Here is a 20722-nt window from a genome sequence, read left to right on the forward strand (position 1 = left end):
TATTTTACTATTTTTTATTATTTATATTATTATTTTTTATTATGTTTACAAAAAACTTTAAGTAATCAAAATTATAATGCTTAATTATACAAATTCTTTATTATAAAATTCGTTTTTGAACTTAGAAAAAGTTTATTATTCTATCTAATAATCACTCATTCTATTATGCTACAAAAGATTCTTCTGCTTTCTAACTGATTTTATATTTTTCGATTTCTCTTTTAGCAAATACAACTGTACAAAATATGAAGTTATTTTTAGTAAATATAAACTCATTGTTGTATCAATATTTACACTAATTTTTCTGAATATTTTCACTAAAATGTAATATTTCTAATGTATTTGCAATATTAAGTAATTTACTAACACCTAATATTGCAAATTTAAATATATTTATAATTTTTCGAAAAAGATGGCAGCACGACTCCAAATTTTAAAATTTCTCAAAATCTTGAAATGCAGTGGTAATAATTGTTGTTGCGTGATCTGCGTTCATAATTCATGCAATATTTATTGTAGAAATTTTTTATACACTTTAATAATTTGTCGAAAGGGAAACTTAAAGTAGATAACATTTAATGGAAAGAACATTTAAATGTTATTAAATATAAACATTTAATGGAAAGAACGTATTTTGAAATTTTAATTTGGTGCTGCCATCTATACACCATTATTGGAAACTCACTTGAAAATTACATTAAGTTCTTACTGAATGCTCCTTATAACCAGGCACTATATGTCAAATTAGACTATTTGAAACTCGATGCTCATTGTTTCCGTTTCAATGTTGAAATAAAAAATAAAAATAAAACTTTAAGCATTCCAGAGATATTGTAGTAATACCAGCGCAGTAGCTTCCTCACACGGAACTCAGGTTCATAAATTTTTGGTTTGAGATTCAATATTAATTAGTCACTTTTTCAAAACAGACAAAATTATAATTAATTGAAAATGTATCAATTAAGTTAAATATTTAATATGTTTTGTTATTCACTATTATTTAATTACTTAAATGTCATTGAATACGTAATTTTTCGAAATGTATACTGAATAATAAAAGAGTTTCCTTTTTTGGACAACTAATTGTTAGGAAATTTTTTTTCAATCAAATTGAAAGATATTGCGAATTTTTATGATTAGAAGAATGAATCACATTTTAATAAATTCAGGCGAATTTTGCAGACTGAAATTTGTTTTTTATAAAAAAGTTTGTTAAAATATGGTGGTGACCCGAGCAGTTAATGTTTTACTTGAGATTTTCTTATTAATGGTTTTAAAAGACTCTGATGCTTTATGATATAAATTTTCAGCATATCCTATTCAAGAGAATTAAAAAAAATAATTGGTTTTCTGTTATAAAATTTAATTATTCAAATTTGTTACTACCGTAGTCAGGGAGTGTTAAAAATGCACCCATGTTTGTGAACTCCACAGTCAAGCGCTTAATGCACATTTTTTTCTACCTAAATCAAAGCATTAATTCGAAATAGTCCTTTAGTACTGCCATGGATAGTCACTAACAGTACAGTTTTAAATTCCACCTTTAAGTAATCAATGTTATTTATAATATTTTTCTCAAAATAATTTTAATTTTAATGCATCTAACTTTGTTTCAACTTCACGAATTGAAACATGCAATAATAAAAACCACAGAAAAACTTGAAAAAACACACGGTATAAGGTTTAATGAGCACGAAAAAATATATTAATTGTAAAAAAATTATTAATCATTGTTTTAAATATTCCGATTTTTATATTCAGAAATAAAAATAAATTATTGAATAAATTTTGAATAGGGACATAACAGTGCTTGCTGAAACTAACAAATAGCATTTTAAATAGAACAATTTCATGATTTTAAATTCTATTTAAATTGGGCATGTTTAAAAAGTAGGAAGGAAAAAAAAACAAAAATAAATCGCAAAACAAACATATTAATCTATAATATTGAAAATTAAAAAACGTTATGAAATAAATCCGTCCGGCCAACAGCCTATTGTGGGCCAGTGATCAATGAACGTTAAGTCTCCATTCTTAAAAGACCAACATCATGATAGAGGCAATGCGGTCAACATTACGCACCTACCGCTTTTACTTCCTAGGAAAGCTGATATCTATGAATCTGTAGCCAGTTGGACTTCGAGCTGCCAGACAGAACCTTAATAAAACTCGTACATCACAACGACAGCTTAATGCTTGAAAAGCTAGGCAATCATACAAAATAAATAGTATTACAATTTTTAAATGCTTCAGTATTAATTATAACAAATTACATAATAATTCACTCCTTAATTTTTTAAATTGAAAATCGCAAACAATCAAAACCAAAACAGTTTTTTTTTTTTTTTTAATTTTTATTTCGCTAGGCTTTTGGGAAGCAGGTGGTATTTGGNAAAAAAAAATAAAAAAAAAAAAAAAAAAAAAAAAAAAAAAAAAAAATTCCGCGAAGTAATGGAATAAACCATTTTCAAAATTGAAAAGAAATTAATAACAATAAAAAAACTGATGATAAAATCGACAAGCAAAAATCGACTTTTATTTGCCTATAAAGGTACATGAAAAAATTTTAATTTTAGATAAGTTTCATTTTTTTTTTTTACTCCAAACATAGTCTCATCAATTCTCTACAAATTTCCAAATCGTCTTCAAAATCAATTGCTTAGTTTCTCTGTTATCCAATCACCCCCCCCCCTCCACAAAAAAAGCATGATTTTTGGGAATTTGCGTTTAAAGTTTCTATAACGTTGATTCTCGTTTTCTTGGGACTTACTATTAAGCGGTGATGCCTGAACTATATTGCACGCCTTCCTCAAACTCGTGCATTTCGTTAGGATGCATTGTTTCCTCTGTTTTGTTCATGATTGGTTTCTGTGGCAGATCTGGCTTCTAGAATTCAAAAATATTTGTGCTGCGCCTTTTGAGTAACTCGAACGTCGAGTTACTAATTCGAATACCCATGATATCCATCATGCTGGCAATCCCCAATCCCATGTCACCGAAGATCACTGTAGCCAAACAATCGGCAATTTCGACAATATCTTAACCGTAATAGATGTTATGGTCCGTGGATCGAGAATCAGACAGAAAGTAAAGTTTATTAACAAAAAGCAAACAAACACATACAAATTTAAAAAGACCGCCATCTGACGGTATAAAAGGAAAAAGACTTTGTAGCAATCCTTCCCAGGGAATGACAACAATCTCCCCCTGCGAGATGGATTAACTTTTTAACACAAATAACAATATACATTAAAAATTCTTTTAACATAAATTTCAAATTAAACTTATTTTTTTCAAAGACGAAATTAACTTCTCAAAAGTTACAGATTTAGTTAAAAAATCAGAAATATTGTCATTAGTATTCTTACAAACAGTTTTTAATATTTTATCTTCAATCACATCTCTCACAAAATGAAATTTAAGGTTTACATGCCTGGTTTTGTTAGAAGATTTACCATTGTTCAACCAGTCAATAGCTGCGTGGCTATCAGAAAATATAGTAACAGTAGCATTAATAAATTTTTTACAGTTCAGTTCATTTAACATATTAATTATCCACGTAAGTTCTCTAGCTGTGTCAGCTGCAGCAAATAATTCAGCTTCACGTGTTAATAGTCCTACTCGTCTTTGTTTTCTACTTTTCCATGTAACAAGAAAATTACCAATCATAATTACACAACCTGAAAAAGATTTTCCTCCTTCTGCATTGCCCCAACTTTCATCCGCACTACAATTTAAAAAAACAAATTCTTTACTATAAAACGGGACTCTATCTTTTAAACGGTTCAAATATTTCAAAACTCTTTTAGCCAAAACATAATGCCTTTTTTCGGGACGTTTATTAAATTGTGATAAATAACTAGTTACAAAAGCAATATCTGGTAGGGTTCTATTTGCCAAATATATAAGTTCAACGACGATTTCCTGATAATCAGTCTGATTTACTAAATCATCAGTAAGATTAAAACATCTGTCTTTAGTTATGGGAGTATTTGTTTTCTTACAATTTTCCTAACCATATTTTTTCATTAAAGTTTCAATGTAATGAGTTTCCTTAATCAATAATGTAATGTTTCAATGTAATGAGGTCCGTTCATAAACCAATTCCGTTTTCTTTTTATGAAATCTTAATGCCTGAAAATTTTGAATCGTTAGTTGCTTCTTTTAGTCAAATGTTTGATTAAGTTTTGAAATGAAATCATTATATAATTTCGAATTATTAAAAGATATTGCCAAATCATCTACGTATACACAAATTGCGAAAAAATCATTTCATTAATTTTAGTAAATACGTAATTGTCAGATGCAAGTTGAGAGAGACCAATCTTTTTAAATTCATATTTTAACTTTATATGCTAATTTCTACCAGATTGGGGTAGACCATAAATACTTTTATTGAATTTACACACTTTATTTTTACCATATTTATCTTCAAAACCTGGAGGTATTTCCATGCATACAGTTTCATCAATATCACCATATAAATATGCAGTTTTAATATCAAAAAATTTAACAAACAAATCCAATTTTGCTGCTAAAGCAATTAATAACCTAAATGATTCAATATTTACCACAGGTGAATATGATTCAGAATAATCAACATTTTTAATTTGATTAAATCCAGCTGCAACCAGTCGTGCTTTGTAAATTTTGTTATTATTTTGTTCATTATCGTCATTTTTAATATTATACACCCATTTACTTTTTATTATTTTTTCCTTCTTAGGTCTCTCAATTAATTCGAAAACCTTATGTTTCTCCATCGAAAGAAGTTCATTTTCCATTGAGGTTTTCCACTCGGAATATTTATTACTATTTATTGCCTGGTCATAATTTTGAGGAACTGATGATCCTTTCAAGGCTAAGTTCGCGTTCGCTGATAATTTATTTTTTATTCCTTCAGAACGCCTTAATGACTGAGTATTTTGATTATTTTCATTTTGCAAATCGGCACTTTCTTGAGACGATTTATGAGAAAAAGAATGTTCACTCCTTGATTCAGAAGGAGGGGAGTTTTGGGTTTCATTTTCGATTTGCGGTTGAGATATATTAAACTGGGTCAAATCCTCAATGTTCTATATGCTACATTCATTTTTGTTTGTTAAAAATTTACTTCCTCTTAATGATTCGTTAAATTTAACAGATCGCTCTTCAATTACAATATTTTTATCGACATCATATATTCTATACGCGCGCCTTTCTCTAGAATAACCGACGAAAATTCCACGTTTTCCCGGAACATCAAATTTATTTCGGAATTGTTTAGGTAAATGAAAATAAACGACGCATCCAAATACTTTTAAGTAATTAAGTTTCGGTTCTTTTCCTGACCATATTTCAATCGGAAGATTTTGTTTATCTTTACGCGGTGTAAGATTAGAAATGTGAGTGCTAAAATTTATCGCTTCAGCCCAAAATTTTAATGGCAATTCACTTTCATATAATAATGTCCTAGCCCTTTCTACTACTAATACTCTTATGGCTCGCTCAGCACGTCCATTCGACGAAGGATTATACGGTACTGTTTTTTCATGTATGATCCCGTATTTTTCTAAAATCCTATCAATCTCGTTATTGACAAATTCTAGACCGTTATCTGTTCTGAATCTTTTGATTTTCTTATTCATTAAATTTTAATACCTTTCTTTAAACATACAAAACATTTTAAATACTTCGTTTTTATGTTTCAAAAAATAAGAAAAGTGCAACCCAGAAACATCATCCACTAGAACTAAAAAATATTTTGAATTCCCTAATGAATCACAATTTATTTGGTCTGTAGGTCCGCATGAATTAACTCTAATATAGAATTACTTTGTGCAATATTAATTGTTGAATGACACTTATGGGTTACTTTACTTATATCGCAATATTCACAATGATAATTTTCAAAATCTTTAAAACTTATGCCAAGGACATTTTGTATTTTAACCAGATATTGCTGATTTAAATGACATAGTCTTTTATGCCAAATATTATAAGTATCCAAATTACTTACTTCATTACATTCTAACTCAGAATTATTTACATCATTATAATCAAATGAATTAGGTGAAACGTTATTACACGGTTCGATCCATTAAAATTTCAAAACGATTGTTTACTTTTACAGCTTTTAAAACACTGCGATTATCATTAGTTAAAACCAAAATATTATTACCTTTAGATTCAATTTTATAACCTTTATCAATTAATTTAGATACTGAAATTAAATTGTTTCTTAAGTCTGGTACATATATTACATCATATATTGCTAGATTTTTTCTGCAATTATCAACTGTTGTTGTAGCTTTTACATTCTCAATTCCTTCAGAAATTAAATTTGACTTCTAACCTGCTAATTGTATTATTCCATTAACATGATTTATTTTTTCAAAAAAGTTTAAATCTTTTACCATGTGTGAAGTAGCACCAGAATCCAAAATGAAAACAGTTTTGTTTTTACCGGTAGCACTAGAATTTATTTGGTGTTATTCTTGTTCTGCGGTAAGTGCAAAATTTTCACTAGAATGTTTATCTTGATTTTCAAATGCACAATGAGCGTTATTGTTTTTGGTTTTGTTCATACCCGATTTATAGTTCGAAAATGTTCTTTTTTCTTGAGATGTTTGGTTTTGATTTCCCTCGTTCTTGTTTCGGAAATAGCAGTCTTTAGCTAGGTGATTCGTTTTATGGCAGATGAAACATTTCTTCGTGCTTCTATTTTCGTATTTATGTTTTACTCCGAATGCTTCTGTTCTTCTGGGAATATCATTTCTTAATTTTGATAAGATGTTTTCTTCTTCCCGCAGTATTTCTAAAATTTCATCCATTTGTTTTTCACGTTGGGTTTTCAGGATTTCTTTTATTTTGGAAAACTTTCCTTGTAACCCTCTAACATTATAATAAACAAGTTCTCTATCAGAAATTTCCTGTCCCAGTGACGAACATTTCGTTTGAAGTCCACGTGATCTTGCAATATAGTCTGACACATTTTCATTTTCTTTCATTTCAAGATTTTTTCTTTCGTTACTTGCATCGATTTTTCGATCTTCGATTTTACCAGTAAATGTGCTTTGAATTTTTTTCCCCCGTAGAATTTTAGCATTAGTTTCGTTTGCGAACTGAAGACTTTGGTCGTCAGAAAGTGATAGTTGTATGTATGCAACTGCGTCATCATTGCTTAGTATCCATTGTTCCCGCAATTTTGGATCAACGGGGGCTTCTTCAGTTAGCACATTAGCAATTTTCTTAAGTGTCAGCAAAGCCTTGACTTTAATACTCTGTGGCGCCAGGCATGGTGCGTAGTCGCCAAGGGAATCAACGGGATGACAAGCACACGATCGGCAACCTTGCATCTTCCCCAGTATTTAAGAAGCTTCGAACTTTACTCGGTGCACACACTCATACTTTAATTTTACTTTTCTGTTTTTTAACTTGTTATGTTTCAGTTGTTAATAAATGTTTAGTTGATTTTTGTCATAGTTGTCTTCAACTTAATTGAAGCCCCTCAACTCCATTGATAGAAGTTGTCACTGTGCAGCAGTGGGATACACGGCAGATCCCGATTAATTTTTGGATCCAAACGATGTAAATTACTTCTAAACTTTGTGAAACTTTTTACTGCGTCATAATTTTCAAAACCACAGCCAACGGTAGTCCATGGATCGAGAATCAGACAGAAAGTAAAGTTTATTAACAAAAAGCAAACAAACACATACATATTTAAAATGAACGCCGTCTGGCGGTATAAAAAGAAAAAGACTTCGTAGCAATCCTTCCCAGGGAATGACAACAGATGTGTTTTGTTGAAAACGTTAAAATAAACGAATTTAGCGATCAGTTATTGTTCTGACACATATTTTCAATATTTTTTCGTTTGTCAGGTTTTTTTTATATAGGCCTGACTGCTTCTTACTCCCTCCGTGAGTTCCCGACATTTTGCCCGACAGAATGACGCACCGTCTCGTTGATCGCGTTTTTAAACTATATCACATTATTTTTGACCACAACGGTTTTCCCACTTTTACCCTATAGACAGGGGCGGATCTACTTAAGGGATTTATGGGCTGCAGCCCAGGGCCCCGTGGATACAAAGGGCCCCAGTCCCCACTGTAAACAATGGGTCATATTTTGAATTAAAAAAATATAAAATATTAAAGAAAAAACTATTATAAGGTTGGCAACCCTGAGATCAATCAACATATGCATGTGCGCGTTTATCGAACTGAACGGGGAATTCCCCGTCGCTTGTCTTTGGTCGGTGTATTTTTTCGCGTCTATAATACGGGGGACTTCCTGCCGCGCTGCTAACGCCCGACGTAATTTTGTTTTTTTCCAGCACTTCTGTTCTCGTCGTCAAAGTGACAAACTTTTTTAGTTTATAAATGATAAGTTAAAAGTTATAAAGACAGGACTTTTCTTATTTTACTTATAATTGAAAGTACATAATCAGTATAAGAAAAGATTTTCTGTTCTTAGTTGGTAAGTAAAAAGAATTATAAATCATGTTGTTTTTTTTTTTGTTTTTAATGTATTTTTTCAATACTAAATGAACTTTTTAATCGATTTTTAATGATAATTTGTGAATTACTGCACTCATTACAAAGTAATGTGACGTGAAGAGCAATATTACATCTATTATCTCGTTTCCTGTTTATTACCAGAAAATTATCAAGTTCATTGTTTATTTTCTGAAAAATATTAGTCTTATTTTACAATATGTCTGGTAGAAAATATGAAAGTGAAGCTGAGAAACGGAAATTACAGCTAGATCGAGAAAAAGAAGGAAAGAAATGTGCACAAATTGAAATTTTTTTCAAATTAGAACATAAAACTGAGAATAAACTAGCTATAAATTTATTAGCAAGTGAAAAGGAAGGGATCTTATCCGAAGAGAATCTATTTGAAGGGAGCAGAAAATCGCAACACCAGGAAAAAATACAAGTGATGAAAATGTACAAAGTCTTGACTACCAGTCTTGACACTGAAAACTATAGTGGTGTTCAGCAAGAAGGAGGTAATACCGAGGCGGAAAGAAATTTAGAGAATATTAAGATTGAGTTTGAGAAATATGACAACGTGGGCCTGTGGCCAGAATTGTTAAATAATGATTTTATTAATGACATCCTCTCACATGAACTTCAGACTTTCAAATGTCAGAAATAAAGATCAGAAAAATATATATTCAGCTTCAATAAAGAAATACAACGAACAAAACAGAACATTTTTAAATAGGTATTTTATTAAGAAAATGAAAAATGATCAATCACTGGAAAGATCTTGGTTATGTTATTCAATCAGGGTTGGTGCTGTTTTTTGTTTGAGTTGCAAACTTTTTTCTAAAATCTCTTCTCAATACATAACCAGATTTTCTAATTGGAAACACATAGGAACTTGTTTAGAAAATCATGAAAATTCTAATGAACATAAGAAATCAATGTTAGTGTGGTTGGCACGAAAGGAAAATAGTTCTGTTTTAGACAAGAAGCTTCAGAAGCAATTAAGAAAAGAAACAGAATATTATCACATTGTCCTAAAACGGGTTATTGCAGTGGTCAAATTTTTAAGTATAAGGGGCTTAGCATTTAGATCTTCCGAGGAAGTATTTGGTTCTCAACATAATGGTAATTTTATGGGTCCTCTGGAGCTATTGGCAGAGTTCGATTCATTCGTGAACACATTGAACAACGAGAGCTTCGACCAAAACCGATAATATCGTACTTATCAAAAACAGTATATGAGGAAATAATTGAGATTATGGGCCGACAGATAATTAAACAAATTATAACTCAAATAAATAACGGCGACACAAAGTATTATTCAATTGTGATGGATTCTACTCCAGATCTATCTCACAATGATCTACTTGCTATTGTATTACGATACTGTTTTCAGGGAAAAGTGTATGGATGATGTGTATCCTTCATTAAAATTGGTAGTCATACTGGCTTACATTTATTTAATATTCTACAAGACTTTTTAGAAACAAATGGATAATTGTGGAGGACAATCTTATGAAACGCTGCCAATATGGCGGGTCACTACATTGGTGTTCAAGCACTACTAAAACAAAAAAATAAATCCGCGGATTATGTGCCAAGTGCTGCGCATTCCCTTAACCTAGTTGGTGAAGAATCTGTTAAGGTTGCGACCGAAATTGTGAACTTTTTTGGAGTAGTGCAAAAAAAAGACGTTTTCTTTTCGACTTCGACCCATAGGTGGGAACTTTTTTAAATCATGAAACAAAACTCAAATTTACGATAAAAAGTTTAAGCCAAACCAGATGGTCTTGTCACTGTGATACTGCCAAAGCTTTGAAAAATAATTATGATAACATTATGAAAATTTTCGAAAGTTTCAGCGAAAATAAGGATGAGAAAGTTGATTTCCGGAAAGAGTCACGAAATTTATTTAATAAAATGGCGAAATTCGATACTGCAATTTTGATTATTTTTTGGGAAGAAATTTTGGAGAGATTTAATTTAGTTAATAAAAAAGGATTGAGCCCTGGTTTAGATATTTGTGAAGGCAACAAGTTAATTGCGTCATTAAAAGACTTCGTGAACAACATAGGGCACCAATCAGATCAGAAACTAAAGGAATACGAAGAGAAAGCTAAAAAAATTAAGTACTAATGTGGGAATAGACTACAATGACATAAACAAGAGACGAATTACTCCAAAATTTTCAGATAAGTCTACAGATAAATTCTCAGCATACGGCGCAGAAAAAATTAAAAGAGGCACGCTAAACGTTGCGTTGAATAAGCTGATTATGGATTTAAATAAGAAGAGCCAAGTCCATGAGATGTATAGCAAGACATTCAATTTTTTAATGGATTTGCAAGACAAAAATATGGAAAACATAAATCTGGAAAGTGTACGTAATATTGTTAATTATTATCCAGATGACGTAGACGAGCATTTAGTGAATGAGTGATGAACTTACGATGTGATGAGCAAATAAAGGAATTTGCAGCACAAAAATGCAGAAAGGTTGCTTTATAATTTATATAACATAACTACACATAACCTGTCAATTTATTTTGCAATAATATTGCACAGTTGCTGTTTGTATATACAAATAAAAATAAATAAATAAAATTATTTTATTGTCCTATTTTTTCTTTATACTTATCTATATCACTATAGAAAGCCGTTTTTTTGAAAAAAATGGCTATTAGGGTCTCTAAGTTTCAGCCCAGGGCCCCTTAAATTCACGATCCGCCCATGCCCATAGAGGAAGGCATTAAAATATGCAATAAAAGAAATTAAATTTTTTTAAGCCTACGTCCAGAAAACCATTTAAATTCTAAAATTATGTCCCTTTTTCAGATATCACTTTATATCTTATGCATGAGCTTTTCGATTGATGAATTCAGTGGCGTCACATGTAAGTTATAAATTAAAATTCTCAAACAATTCTATACCAGCTACATCATGTTCGACCACGTTACGTTTGACTTACGTAAAAGTAAAGATATAATGTGAATTTCTTTTCCTATACTTTAAATAAAGCAGCTTTTAATGGAGTTGTTTTGTAAGAACTGGCTGATCAGAAATGACAGCCTATTTAAGTTATCCAGTTAATAAAGCTGTTGGCGGTTTGCTGTATTCTGCTAAGAGAATTTATTATTTTGAATATTAAAATTAGTTGCAAGGCAACAGATGGCACTATTGACAGAAAACAAAACCTATAAGAACTACACTGGTGGACAAAATTAAGAGATGGAGGACATTTTCCTAAATATCTCAAAAAATACTGAATATAAATAAATTAAATTTGGTATGGATATAGCTTATTCCATGATAATAAAGTATGCAAAACGAAAATGAAAGTGCCATTCACTGGTAAGACCTATTGCCAATAAATCCAATGTAGTCTGAACTTAAGGATAAAAGATGACAATAAAAGTGAGGCTTGTACAGTGTGTGTTGCCTCTAGTATGGTGTATGGTCACCGCTGACAGACAGACAGCATGCACAACGAGTATGCATGCTGGTAATAAGGGAGTTAAGGAGGACTTGTGGAAGACCCTCCCATTCTTCCACCAGAGCAATTTTTAACTCCAGAATGGTTCTGGGAGGAGGTTGGCACATTGCAATAGCTCTCCCAAGAGCATCCCAAGCATGTTCAATAGTATTCAGGTCAGGGGATTTGGCTGGCCAATTCATTCATATCCTCGATTTCCAGATACGCATCAACCATGAGAGCCCTATGTGGTCGCGCATTGTTGTCCATAAAAATGAACTCAGGACCACCCTGAAAAGACGCACATAGGGCTCTAGGACGCACATAGGGCCTGTACCTCTGGGCGTTCACGGAACCATTGTCAAACACATGGAGCGGTGTGCCGGTATCTTGCCTGTGGGAATGAATGTGCGAAAATGCTTTCCATCTCTTAATTTTGTCCACCAGTGTATGTTTGACCAGTTAAACTGAAATATTTTCATGGGCGTCTCATAGAAATATATGCTTTTACACTACGCCTTATCATTGTATCAAATAGTATTTAATTTTGAAAGCTTTTTTATGTGTGTTCGTGTGTGTTATGTGTGTTTTTTATGTGTTAGCAGAGCTATCTGGTGGCAAACTATGTATACTTTTGAAACTAAAAGAGAAAAAGAAATTTTGGTCACCAACATAACAAAGAAAATCATAAATTTCTGTCTAATTAAGTTTTTTTTAAATGTAGATTTTTATTTGAGGATCTTTTTTTCTATCTCATAAGTTTCAAATATGTTTTTCATGAATTTACTAAACAAGTATTATATTATACTTTTCAACTCTAAAGGGCAAGAAATATGAGGGTAAAATGTTTGAATAAATTAAGATTGCGAATTTTATAACAAAAATTTATTTTTGAATATCATACAACTATACAGAGACACAACTATACATAATACATTTCAAATGTGTATGTACAATGTTCAATGAACAGGCTAGCGTGAACTTATTGAAAGACGTGACTAGTTTGGAGAAAGTTCATTAACCTGTTAAAATGCAACACTGAAAAAATAATTCTCTTCTTTTAGAAAAAGAAAAAACTTTTACTGAAAACTTAATATATATTAATGATTAGCAAACCTTGCAAATTTTAATGAAATAAGTACAAAAAGATTTATAATTTGGCACACATATATAAAAGTTATAACAAGAAAAGTCACTAAAAAAATGCTAAAACGATAAATAAATGCTAATATGGAATGGTTTAAATAACAAAAAAAAAGGGTTAAAAGTTTCAATGATTACTAAACATATATTGTTTTAGATTGCTTGCAATGTAAATATACGCATATTATAAAGAGAAAATACTCATAATTTAAACAATTGTTGTAAATCCGGTTTGAAACGTAAAATCTTTCAATTAATAAATAATTTCAAAATCAATTCAAAAATTTTTTTATTCCATTAAAATGTAAGAAATTTACGATTTTAAAATAAGTAAATCAATTTAAGAGAAAATTTGTGTCTTTTCAGAAATTCTTCAGTATTCAGTACTTATTGGCATTCCCGAAAAAAAGGGATACATCATAACGTTAGTATTTTTGACTTCAACTCTTTTTGTTTGTACATTTTAAGTTATATTATCTGAAACTCATTTTCTTACAATAAATAAACTTTGGTTAATCCCAGAATTGATAAAAATGTATGTTTGGAGAAAGCTTACCTTAAATGACGTTAATTAAGCAAATATAACTACAAAGCTGCTTTTGCGCTCTGAAAGCATGTTAAAATACATAAATTAAAACATGTAAATTAAATTGAATACATATTGTTAGGGAGTTTATTTAAATTGATGTTTAAAGAAGCAAGAAATTATTACAATAAGATTAAGCCAAAAATAATTTTGCGCATTCAAAGTATACTCAAATAAATTCACCAAAATATGTAAATTAAGTTGAATTCATAGCGCATTTCTAATAAAAATTATTTTTTTTAATGATACTTATTTTAAATGACGTTTAAGGAAGATAGCAAATCGAGTCATAAATAATTTTACTCATTAAAAGTATGCTAAAATGAATTGAAGAAAAAAAAATTAAGGTGAATTCACAACATATTTTATATCTTTAAATGTGAAGAAGAAGAATAAAAATTGATCACCTCACAGAAAAATACGCTTTGTATGATTTTTATTGGGAAAGAAAAAACAAAAGAGTTATAAAACTGCCTCCATTCACAGTTAAATAAAAGTTGTAACCAATGCAATAATATCTATTGATTAAGAAACTTTATTTAATTTGCAATTTAAACAATGAGTTTTCAAATATCTTTGATAAGAATGAATTACGTTTTGAGCATAGTTAGATTAGTGTAGATTCAGATAGGGTTTTAAGTAATCTTTTCAATCTAAATAATGAGCTACGAGTAAAACCAGTAACGATTTATATTATTATGAACAATTCTAAATATTTCCTACATTTAATGCATTGAATTCAAACACGTGTGCGAAATAAACTGAACTAAAAAAAACATCCATATATTTGTTTTTTAAAAATATTTCACTTTCTCCAGTGTTCATTCTTAACCTTAAAATATGACAAAAAGTAAGTGGATAAAGGAGATGCGCACTTATTCTTTTATTTTGAAAAATGAATTATCGTGAATAATTGATGACTAAAAATGTAAAATGCTGAAAGATCTATTAAATTGGAACATTTTTTTTTTACATAACGATCCTTAAGTGCCAAGTTTACAAACTGGAGAACGCTTGAAGTTGCAAATATTGAAATGATAGTTGAAATAAAAGTCTTTTGGTGTTTAATATGTCACACTAGTTGAAAACACAAAATATTTATAAGTTTGATAAATTTAAAAAAATTAAAAAATAATTCTAAATATTAATGTTATATATTTTAAACATCAGTTAATGTGTAAACCAAGAGACAAAAGTAAAGTGTAGATTTTGTTTTGCCTGTCTGAACAATTTCCTCTTTTAGGCTTTCGAAGTTTTTGATTTTTAGCCCTCAATTATCACTGATACCTCAATCCCTGCTCTCATTTGTCACTGATAAACAGATCTATAGATATCTCAAACTAGGCATCAGTGCCCCTGTTTTTACCAACATTTATTAAGGTATCAGCAGTTCAAAATGTAGACTAAGAAACCGAAAGAAGTGAAATAGTAGAAAACAATATAAAAGTTTTTTTTCTTCTCCTTCCTGAATATTTCTTTTGAACTTTCAGTTTTCAATTACTAATTACGCATAAAATATCCTTATATGTCACTGATACTTTAAATGATTATCAGTGATTCTGTTTTCAATATAGACAGAACTCTAAAAACTTTTTCAACAGATAATTATTACAAAATTCTCTTCTCCTTCATCCACTTATGCTTTCAATACATACATGATTTCAAAAGTGCAAGTGGATCGAAAAAATAGTGAAACATTCATTTATGCTGAACAAAATTTCGGTGGATATTCACTTTGTACATGTAACATGTCATTCTTCCCAATCAACCATTACTTTTATCATACAGACATTTACACCAATTATGAATTTGTTTTTGATTGCCCAAAACATTACAAAAGACGAACGGCATTTGGCGATTGTACGGTGCTATGAAACAACAACAGCAGCGAAACGAAATTGAGCTCAACTCGTTATGAAATTAAGTAAATGCAGTCAAAATAAGTTAAATGTAGTGAAGTGTCAGAGGGATCACAGGACAGTGCAAACATTTCGACTGTGTTGTTCCTTATGCTCTTTTTTGGAATGCTTAAGTCGGATGCGATCAAGTGGAAATTTTTTCTTTCGCCTCTCCGGAAAGGATCGGTCTTCCACTTTTACTACTTCCATATTTGAAGTCTGAAAGGCTCCACCTGTCTTTATAAAACAAAAAGATATAAACTCACAAAAATAAATGCACAAAAAGTACTTGCTAAAAAGAAAATAAATTTATAAACTTTCGCAGTGCTGTCTGGCTATCAAGAGATAAGCTCTCCCTGAGGTTGGAATATTTACTTATTTTGCGAAACAGTTAAGGTGACGGGTACAAGCTAAAACAGTAGGGGAGAGTGGGGTCAATTGTAACAGGGTACGATTGCAACAGAGCAAAAATTTCGAGTGTCGGGTTCTAGATTTGGTTCCTAGGTGGCGCACAAGGTGTATTTAATAAATCTACATGTACACCCTTGATGGCAACCATTTTTATGTACTTTTGAAAGAGTTACATCACAAAAGATATTTTCATGTCAAGCAAGTACTTTTTTTGGTATTAGAATATTATATTGTAACAAAGTAATTTTGTTTAAACAAATAAAAATTAGTAACCGAATACGTAAGTGAACACCTTGATTAACATTTCAATAAAAAAATATTAGTTTTGCTAATTAACTAGCATTGTTCTTAACAAATGATGCTGAAATGGCGTCTTAGGGACAATTGTAACAATAAGTAAAGGGACGATTGTAACAGCTGAAAATAAATAATGTTACGTTTACAAACCATTACTTAACTCTTTAAGAACCACCAATAGTTTCCGATATCATTTATATTATGTTGCATGTGCATTATTTTATTTGTCACCTTTCACATCATAAATTAAAATTTTTAACCCCTTAAAGTTAAAAGTTTAACCCTTTAGGTCTCTGCTCATTATTATTTTTACTCCTAAAATATCACTACTATTTTGATCAATAAAAAAATATATCACAACTATGATAATATGTATAATTAACTATGTTTTAGTTGAATTTATGAACTGTTACAATTGACCCCGTAAGTGGGGACAATTGTAACAAGTGCACGACTGTCAAAAATTGTTAATAACTAATATAATAATATTTAAAATCAGGTATTTATTTTTTTTTCTAGTAGAGGATAGTCTACTTTACTCGTCTGTCAATTAATACTTATAATATATTGGATTTTTTGTTAGTTAAAAATAGTTAAGTAAAAAATGTTCCAATTGACCCCACTCTCACCTACTTATCTGATATAGGCACCAGAAGGCCAAGTTAGACAAGATGTAAGAGCAATGCTAAATTCTTGTTAACACAGATCACCAGCTACCAATATTACACATGGGTGTATCGAGTACGACCATATTGTTCTCATTAACGATAACACACAAAAACGACTATAACACAACTATTATTGATAACTGTAATTATCGAATACGATAAAATTACGATCATTATCATTATTTTATCATAAAGATAATACCACGTGTATTATGCATAACGATAGTTATGACTAATTATGAATATTGATACATTTTGTTTTATTAACAGAAATATTGACCTATTTAAAAATAATATAAAATTGTTAAAATTAAAAATGGAGTGATATATTGTTAAATGTCGATATATTTTCTAATGCATCACGATATTAAAATTCGTACTTATCGGTAAAAACAGCCGCCAGCTCATGGACTCTATATCCCGTATGTATCACATAAAACCAACAACCAAGCGTAAGCTAGCACTATCTTTACTAGAAATATATATAGACCAGTTTATTATTATCATGATTGTCACCAACAAGTATAGTGTGAAGATCTCTCTACAGCCGTACATTGACACCATTTTCATAGAGAATGAAAGAAAGTATCCTATTATATAAAATGAGAAAGAACGAAAATATTCGGCATCCTACTAAATGTAGTTAATTCACAAGCCTGAATTATGGGTACAATATTTTCTTGTAGTTTTCTGGCAGTGTTAAATTTTATAAAAAAAATTTCCGCAATGATGGCTTAAATATATTAAATACATTGAGAAATTATATTTTGTTTTTGTTTTTTAACAAATGGTGATTTTCGGAATCATAGTCTGATGAGTTATCTATTCTAAATGCTACGGAAACGACTATCTTCCACACCTTTTTGAGAGGTTTAATCAAAGTTAAATAAATTCTAAAAAGTATTACAAAGTACGAAGCAATATTCGGACGAAATAGAATAAAGACTCGGTTGTGGTTAGGCTCAGCCAAGCGTAATATGAAACAAAGTTTGAAAAAGTGAGAGCAAGCAAAAATATGACATTAACGAACGAAACGAAAAACTATATAACGAAAAACTCTGTAATCTTCCCAAAATGCTTAAGTATATTATGCCCTACAGTCCTTATTTCTAAGAATTCATCATGAAAAGACGATTGCACTGCTCCGCAGCGAGCAATAAATAACAATATGAATACATTAGAATACATTTTTTACAACATTTTATATTCGTCGTTTACAAGGAATCACCATGAACTAGATATACCATACTAGACATTTAATTATTTTAACATTGCATTCGGAACTTTATTGCATTTGAATCTATAATAATACAACCGTATAAAGAAATATTTATATTTATATATTTTTTTACATTTATTATTATAAAATAAATTATATAAATTTATATATTAGAAAAATTTATATATTTATTATTATAAAATAAATATAGACACGAAAATTTTACATTCATACTTATGTACTTTTTTTTTAATTATTATATCGCCAAACAGTAAGTAATATTTTGTATGCATTAGCAAATTAAAAGTAATTACCTGAGGAATTGGTCCTACTCCATTAATAGGATTATTAGCATCCATTTTTTTATTTAAACCTATTGGTATAAATAAACTTTCATTAATATCAAATTACTAATCAAGTTTAATAAAATGCAATGGTTATACAATAAGCATCTATTATACAATCAACAAAAATTAAATATTTTATTAGCCTCTTGAGATTTGGAGTTTATAATGTCGGACAACATTTTGTACAATTTTATCACTCAATAAATAATATTTCAAGGTACGTTTTTATTTTTGTAAGTCTTTACAAAGCAATGCAAAAAATGCTATTCGTTTTACCACCACTGGTTAGAATTTCGAATGACAAAAAAAAATGCAGCTGGTAAAAGCTCCTTACTGAGAGGGCGCTGTGAGCGCATCAACAAGTAGTGAACATGTTGACAACGAAGTGTCAAGTTGTATTAATCCTTTTTTCGCTATTAAATATTTGTTTCGTTATATTTGATTTGATTTCGCCGATGAATTATTCTGAACTATTGATACAAAACCACTGAACCTACCTTGATATTGATCTAAACACGGAACAGCAGCAAACGTGAGAAATTTGATTCAAGTAAAGGTTTGGAAAATTTTATAGCATTTCAAATTTTTTTTTATTTGTATCTTCTTATGGATTTGTTTTTCCATGACCACAATACTTAATAAAAAATATCCATTAACCTGTAAAATGTGTTAATACTTAATAACAATTTTTCAAACACTAATTAAAACATTTTTAAAATTTTTTTTTCATTTTTTAACTTATACTTTATCTACTAAAAATATCTATGTAAAAAATTTAACTTTGAAGGTTTCCATTTCTCATATGTATGCAAATTCTCTCATTTGCATAATGAATAGTTAAATTTGTTTTATAAACTGAATTTCCTATATTTTAATAAGAGTGCAAAAAGTGTTACATCTATAATAAGCAAGCAAAACTTATTTAAAAAATTTTAAAATATATTCTAATTTACTTTTATAAAAAAATAAATTTGATAGTTAAGAATTTTAAAATTTCACAAACCTAAGATATATTTGCAATTTAAAAAGAAAAGTATTTATCAAAGGAAGTTAAATATTTTGATATCTTTATTAGCTAATAATAAAAAAATCTCTGCAATATCAAGAAGAAGTGTTAAGGAAAGAAGTGTAAAATCGAAATTAAGTAATAAAGAAATATAAAAAATTGCTTTAAGAAATAACGTAAATTTTTTTTTAACAAAGCTCTTTTTTTAACATGATTTAATTTAAAAATTAAACACTATTTCCTTTTTCCCAGAATTTCTATGTTGTTTTTTTTTAGCTTAGATCATAATTTCCATTAAAATTTTCAGATTTTTTCATATTTTATTTTATTTTAATGATGATTTTATAGCGGTTTAAGAGCTAAAATTGAGATAAAATTTCTATTAATCATTGATTGTAATTGAAAAAATATGCTTGAAAACATGTGGAAACAAAAAAAATTGAAAAGAAAAATTCCTCGTTAGAAGTCAAAAAATAATATTTAAGCAATTAATATACAAAAGAGTTATCAGTTTTTAAAAATCTTCAATTTGCTCTCTTTCTGAGTCTTAATAATAGTCCAATCAAAGTATGAAATTGATTTAAGCAAATTTTAAGAAAAAGACTTCAAAATAATAAATCAAACTGGAGAAGCACTAAAAGCAGCTAAAACTTAATTTGTCTTTCGTAAACGATTTAAATAAAAAGTTAGATACCAAAAACAAGCAAAAAACGAAATTCTGATTATATGCATGTTAGCAAAAACAGCACTGGTGAAGAGCTGTTTCTGTCAAACGCCTAATGATAGTCTTAATAACTTAATAATAGTTTGTCACCTCCAACCACCAAACATGTTTTTGTTTTTAAAATTCCATTTTTCTTATATTTTGATAGTTTTCTTAAATATCAATTTTTGGTCATAAAGTTTAGATTTCGGCTCCACTTATCTAAAAAAAAGGCAGTGATTACGGGACATCCAATCTATACATAATAATAAACGCGGCTGTGTGTGTGTCTGTGATCACAATATATAGCCCCAGAAGCCTCGCCCAGGCACGAAACTCGGCACATAATTGTGTTTTGACATAATGAAGAAGTATTTTTTTTCTTTTTCAAAAATTTGGATTAGTTATTTAGTTATCAGTCATTTTGTAAGTCTATGCTTTTCGTCTGCTTTTTCGTCTTCAAAGAGCCATATTCAAAAAACTATTAAAAAA

General features: G+C 29.5%; 1 protein-coding gene across 1 annotated transcript in view; it reads right to left on the reverse strand.

Moving 5' to 3' along the window:
* Positions 1 to 12820: 12820 nt before the first annotated feature.
* The window catches only part of LOC107449100 (cGMP-specific 3',5'-cyclic phosphodiesterase), a gene marked incomplete in the record, with an annotated part of 371784 nt that continues 363882 nt past the window's right edge, over positions 12821 to 20722 (reverse strand). Inside the window, 2 exon segments of the mRNA XM_071185055.1 lie at positions 12821 to 15816; positions 18489 to 18547. Coding sequence (XP_071041156.1) covers positions 15652 to 15816; positions 18489 to 18547 — 224 coding nt within the window.

This window comes from Parasteatoda tepidariorum, chromosome 1 (assembly GCF_043381705.1).
Source record: "Parasteatoda tepidariorum isolate YZ-2023 chromosome 1, CAS_Ptep_4.0, whole genome shotgun sequence".
NCBI lineage: Eukaryota > Metazoa > Arthropoda > Arachnida > Araneae > Theridiidae > Parasteatoda > Parasteatoda tepidariorum.